We start from the raw sequence: 6,599 nt of genomic DNA on the forward strand, positions 1-6,599 counted from the left end.
ACGAAACATTTTTCTCTATCCCTACTAGTTTTCGAGATATTTGACTGGATCACTTCAGATGGTCCACCCTGTATATATATATATACTTATATTGTTCATGTACTTATCATATTTGTGTTTATTACTAATTTAAATTAATAAATACGTCATATATGACATATGATAATATTAGTTTAATTTAACCTTTAAAAATAGTTTTAAAATATTTTTTATTCTCCCTTCTCAAATGTATATTAATATATAAGATTAATATTAATTTGAATGGAAACTTTTATGGGTCAGGAGTTCTAAGCGATCTTAAGTCATAATCGGTGAAGTTGGCCAACAGCCAACTTGAACGACTTGGTTAAGGCTGGTTAAGACTTCTGACGTTCTGACTTGCGGCTTATTGTAGAAGGCTCATTGTTATTTTATTTTGAACATATTTAACAATTTTAGGGAGAAATCTAGGGTTTTTTTTGGAACTCACTTAGGGAGATTTAAGGAGATTCCGAGGGTAATCTGTTTTAGGGGAAAATCGACGAAAGCACCTGGCAACACTGATCTATTTATTTCGACCACCACTTACCGCTAAAGCCATCATAGGAAAACGGCGGAAGCAAAGTACACCTAATAATTTAACTATTTTATTAATTGATATACTGAAGGAAGCTAGATCGTAATCGAAACGTTTATAATCTTTATATAATCAACGTAAATATTTAATACATATGATATTCATTAAAAACATCTTGCGTTGTGGCTGTATCCTCCTTTTATTAATATGTTAAAATTTATTTGATGCGTAAAAAGAGAGCAACCACCGATGACCTCGACCTTGACATATGTTGTCAAGATCATGATTCGGAGTAACACCCAATAAGTTTCAGTCGGCGCTCGTCCTTCGTTAAAAAGTTATTAACAGTCAATGTCGGTAATTATTTCCCTGCTTTACATAAAAAATCAAATAACTCAAGGCAGGGAGAGAAATATGAGGTGGATCGATTAAGGGAATGCAACCGCGAAGCGAGTTTCACCCCGCTGCCTCTGCTTAGAGATGCACGACTTCCCACGCGAAACGAGGTTGATCTCACAATCAGATAAGGGTTGGGTCAGATTAGTATTAATCGGGATAGGCATACGAGGAGAGGGACAGAGCCTTCTCTCGTTCTTACGTGTTCCTTCTACACGAAATTATTTATAATAGAATAATTGTTGATCTTGTTTCGCTCTGGAAGTAAATAGAGGAAGAACAAGACAAAAGGAAAAAAAAGAGGTCCATCCCACCCTCCCCCCCCCTCCCTGCCAAGGACGCAGGACTTTCCACGCGAAGCGAGTTCTACCCTTACCTCTCTCTCTGTTAAGATGAGGGCCTTCTGCCTAAGAGTGTACGATTTTTTATGCAAAGCGAGGTCCACTTTATGTCCCCCTCTGCTTATGAGGTTGGACTGTCCAGGCTCACTCCGCACTTTCTCTAATTTGACTCCCCTAGATAGAGGAAAGATGAGGTGAATCTTGCTTTATATGGAAAGTCGGACGTCATTTTTGGCAGGGGGAGAGATGAGGTGGATCTCGTTTTGCATGGAAAATCATAAAATATACAATTTTTAAGCAGAAAGTTCCTGTTTTATATACACTCGTCAACAAAATTATAACATAAATAAATTTATATCAAAATTTCGCATAAATTAAAATAAGCGTAACTCTGCAGACAATGGTTAGCATTTAGAAGTTTTTTTTTTCATTTTCAAAGGTAAAGTCTGTACTTTACAAAGTTTTTAATGGGTTTTGAATCATTTTGTCAAAAATAAGGACGTAATTTTTTAAAAAGAAATTTGCATAGTTTGATGCACTCTACAGGGTGAAGTAATTTTTTTTCGTAAATATCATGATAACCATCGTAGAGTATGGACGTTTCTCCTACAAATTAAAAAAATTAAGCTTTGTACGATTTTTTTCGAAGAGATACAGTGTATCAAACTTACCTATGCATTTTATTCAATTATATAGTCGGCATTAGCATTACCCGATGCGTACCACAGGGAGGTTGACACGTCTTCGGACATCATTTAAACGCAGCGTTGCGTTTAGATAATTAAAAATTATCTAGATGTAGATAAGATAAATCACACAAAAATGTATCCTAGATAAGATATAGATGATTAATTTTACATCAATCTAGATAAAAGATCAAATTTAAAAAAATGTCATCTAGATAATTTTTAAGATAATTTTGTTTTTAAGTAAATATTAGGTAGTAAAACGATTTAGGATATAAAAAACGCGATTTCATATTTTTATAAATCTTTATTTTTTAAGAACAAAAGTTTTTCGAACATTTCGTCTGATAATCGATTTCTACGTGGAATTAATATTTGTTGTCCACAACTAAAAAGGCGCTGTACTGGCATTAATAATGGCAATGATGTGTTATACATAAAAAAATTTGTTTGACGTGTGGATACAAATTAAGAATATTTATTTTCTTTAGATTTATTTTTTAAATATGAAAGTACTTCAATATTACTTTGAACGACTGGTGTCACAATGATCTCAATTTTTTTTGTCTACATCACGAAAAAAATCATCCTCACTACTACTAATACTACTACTACTGGAAGTTTAGCCTGAGAGTAAATTGTATTTTTGCAAACAAGTTATCTACTTCTTTTAAAAAAAGTTCTTTACATAAATCTATGTTATCTTCTGGCGCCTAATTTAATTTAAATCTAGGTAAACTGATAGCAGATATAATAAACGGTTTACTATCAGGTGATCCAAGATCAAAAATATGTTTAAATCGCTTTTCTAAAGCTTGAATCATTCCAACTACAAATGGATTACAATATATTAAATGTGTTAATTTTGTAAGTTTTTATCTTAGTATAGTAATTGTAGGTGCCACCAAACCAAAAAAATTAATTTTTTTCCTTGTAACATATCAAGACTTGTTGCTAAAGGAGATATAATCATAATAAATTCTTCTAAGAATTCAATTTCAGTTGGTTTCAATTTTTGGAGCTTTCTTATAATACTCTTGTACGATCTTAAATAGTTTGAAAAAGATAACAATTCTTTTATCTAAGATAAGATAAAGATAATCTATATTCTTAATAATCTAGATAAAGATAAGATAAAGCCATTTCTTCGTCTAGATGATTATCTAGATAATTTTATCGAGATAACGGAAAACATTGTTTAAACGTGCACGCATATTGATGCAAGCTCTAATTGAAACCTGAGGAATTTCCCACCATATTCGATGTAATGCTGCTTCCAGTTGCTGCAGAATTGTTGGCGATTTCTTTAATCTTCGTAGTCTTCTTTCCATCATATTCCGTACATGTTCAATGGGATTCAAATCCGCGCTCATTGGTGAATGTGATAGCATCTCAATGTTGTTTTCTTCGAGAAAGTTAATTGCAATTCTAGCTGTATGTGGGCGAACATTGTCCTACATCAGGATAAAGCATCGAGATACTATCACATCCTCCAATGAGCGCGGATTTGAATCCCATTGAATATATATGAGATATGATGGGATGAAGACTATGAAAATAAGAGGAACCGCCAACAAATCTGCAGCAATTGGAAGCAGTATTGCATCGAACATGATGAGAAATTCCTCAGGTTTCAATTAGAGCTTACAACAAAATGCGTACACATTTACAAAATTTTCATCCGAAAACGAGGCGGAAGATTCGCAAAATCCGACTAACAACTTCTCCGTGATGCGCATTGGGTAATGCTAATGCTGGCTAATTAAATAAAATGCACAAGTAAATTTGATACACTGTATCTCTTCGAAAGAAATTGTACACAGCTTAATTTTTTTAATTTATAAGAGAAACGTCCATACTCTACGATGATTATCATGGCATTTACAAAAAAAAATTACTTCACCCCGTAGATTGCGTAAAGCAATCAAAATTTCTATAAAAAAGACACGTTCTTATTTTCTAAAAGATGCTAGGTAGGGGTAAGGATAGATTCAAAATCCATTGAAAGATTTGTAAAGTACAGACTTCATCTTTAAAAATTAAAAAAAAGCTTTTAAATGCGACCATTTTTCGCGGGGTTACGCTTATTTGAATTTATATATGCGAAATTTTGATATAAATTTACCTATAACCTTGTTGACGAGTGTAGTATAAAAAAAGCATCATTTTTCAAACGTTCTGACTTTTAACTTTAACTAACTTGTAACTTTTTAACGAAGGTCGAGCGCCAACTTGTTAAAACTTGTTGGGGGTTACTCACAGTGTACAACATATATTAAGGTCAAGGTCATCGGCGGTTACTCTCCCTTTATGCAAACTTATCATTTATTTTATCTATATCCACAATTTCATAATTATTTTACTAGGTGATTGCCGCAGAGGGTGAACAGAAGGCCAGCAGGGCTCTGCGGGAGGCATCGGAAGTTATCGGCGATTCACCGGCTGCTTTGCAACTCCGTTATTTGCAGGTAACATAAATATTGGATGTCGTCCACTTGACGCTATAAATGCTTTGAAGCACTTTACTGCAGCGTAATCGGAAGAAATAATTTTACTAATTGATCAATGAAAGAATGTTTTGAAGCATTTATATCGTCAGGTGGATCTTAGGGACGTTTCACAACCGAAAGGACTGTCCAGAACCGATTTGTTCTCCATGATATATGTTGTTAAACACAAAAATTTAAGAAACAAGTTTTTTTTATACATGCGCTAACTCATGTTTAAGAGATGAAATATTCCTTTGAAAAAAAAAACGGTATTTTTCTTTCAAGCTGAATATCGTCGGAAGTACTGTATAAAAAATTTATTTTTTTTTAGAAAGAAATTTTTTATACAAAAGTTGTACGGTTTTAAGAAAACTTTAAAGTTGCGAAGAAAAAAAAATTTTAATTCTTTTTTAAAAGATGCTCTCATCGCCCTCAGTTTTTCAAATTTTCCAACTTCTTTTACCAAATTAAAGATTATTTTTTTCCAAATTCAATAATGTATAATAAAGTTATATTACAATATATCGTTTTCGAGAATTAATCATGAACGCTTCCATATACATGCTATTTGTGCTCATGTAATTATCATCGAAACAATAGGATAATAATTTCTATGTATTATATTTAATAATAAAATAATTTTTTCAAATGTTTGTACGATAATAATAATAATTGATTATAACAACGAAGTTATTTTATTTTGAAGTTAAAGGATTATTTAGAATTAAAATGTAGTTAAAAAGGACAGAATCAAGGATTACGTATCTCTGCAAAAAATGATTACGAAACAATGTTTAAATAAACGTTTTTAAGCTTAAAGCCATAACTCCCGAATGTTTTATATCATGTTTCCATGCAAAAATTTTATTATGACCGATGCTAATATGAAGTCGATCTTTTAAAATTAAAAAATTAACTTCAACTTTGATGACATGTACGGAATACAAAATCTCCTCAATTTTGTGTTTAGAATAAAAGAACGATATTCTGTTTTCTAAAATGCCGTACTTTCGATACTCTGTAAAATAAAAAAGATTTCTCTTGAAAAATTTAATACAAATGTCGAAAACTAAAACTCTCTTTCGTGTAAAACATATCTTTTACATTATTATATGATATTTTTTTGATAGGGATGTTCGAAATATTCTCATCATTTCTTAAAAAATAACGTTTACCACCGATATTATCGTTACACAATGTGCACCATGTGGAGATTGCCGGACGGAATTTGCACACGTGGGCGCGTGCGTGCGTGAGCGCAAGCGTGTGGGGTGGAGATGGACATGTACGTGTACGTGGGTGTATTTAATATCGTGTGTTTCGTCCTCCCCGATTAATCACCGCTTCTAGTCGTTGTCCCATCTCTGGATTTAAATTACTGGAATTTCATTTCAAGTCTGCCTAAGCGCTTCTCCCAGGTCGTCCAAGTTGCGTGGCTGTTCTTCGCGGCATTTTAATCGTCATTGTGAAAACATGGTCGGTTGATAAACATAGATCTGGAAGTTCGATTGTGTTATCTTCGATAGCAAACAGAAAACTAATAAAATGTCGGAAGAGAGAGATGATGGCTCGACACATGTCAAAATTCGACGGAAATGATTTCACAACCTGAAAATTTCAAATTACGAGATTGTTCATTGCGAACAGCTTGTTAGATATAGTCAACGGCGAGAAGAAGAAGTCATCAAATCAGGATCAGGTGGCAGCGACCGCATGGAAACGCGAGAACGCGAAAACCGTATTCATAATTTCCTCGTCAATGGAAGCAAAGCAGCTCAGATCGCTTATCACGTGCGAAACAGCGAATGAGATGTGGCTGAAACTTTCAAAAATTCATGAACAAAAATCGGCGTCTAATAAACTCGTGTTAAATGAAAAGTTTCATGGACCTCTGTCAAGCTAGCAGGACCTATGTGAACCTGGCACCCGACTTTAAGAAACACAATTTTTTTTATATGCATTGGATAGAGCTAGGTTTGTACCCAATTGTACCACCGTTCTTTTCGTTTGTACCTCAAGGGGTTGAGAGAAAAAAAAATTAAAAAAAAAGTTAGCACCCCACTTTGAGATAATGAAATTTTTCAAACGCCATCAAATTCAGAATCGTTTGTACCCGTTTGTACCGCAGTTC

The 6,599-nt window shown here is 33.4% G+C and overlaps 1 protein-coding gene across 1 annotated transcript in view; it reads left to right on the forward strand.

The window, feature by feature from the left end:
• Positions 1–6,599, forward strand: part of LOC108765357 (band 7 protein AGAP004871-like) — a 32,835-nt gene that overhangs the window by 4,934 nt on the left and 21,302 nt on the right. Inside the window, exon 2 of the mRNA XM_018514031.1 lies at positions 4,346–4,447. Within this exon, the coding sequence (XP_018369533.1) occupies positions 4,346–4,447 (102 nt within the window). The remainder of the gene's footprint in view (positions 1–4,345; positions 4,448–6,599) is intronic.

Source organism: Trachymyrmex cornetzi, unplaced genomic scaffold (assembly GCF_001594075.2).
Source record: "Trachymyrmex cornetzi isolate Tcor2-1 unplaced genomic scaffold, Tcor1.1 scaffold485, whole genome shotgun sequence".
Taxonomy (NCBI): Eukaryota; Metazoa; Arthropoda; class Insecta; order Hymenoptera; family Formicidae; genus Trachymyrmex; species Trachymyrmex cornetzi.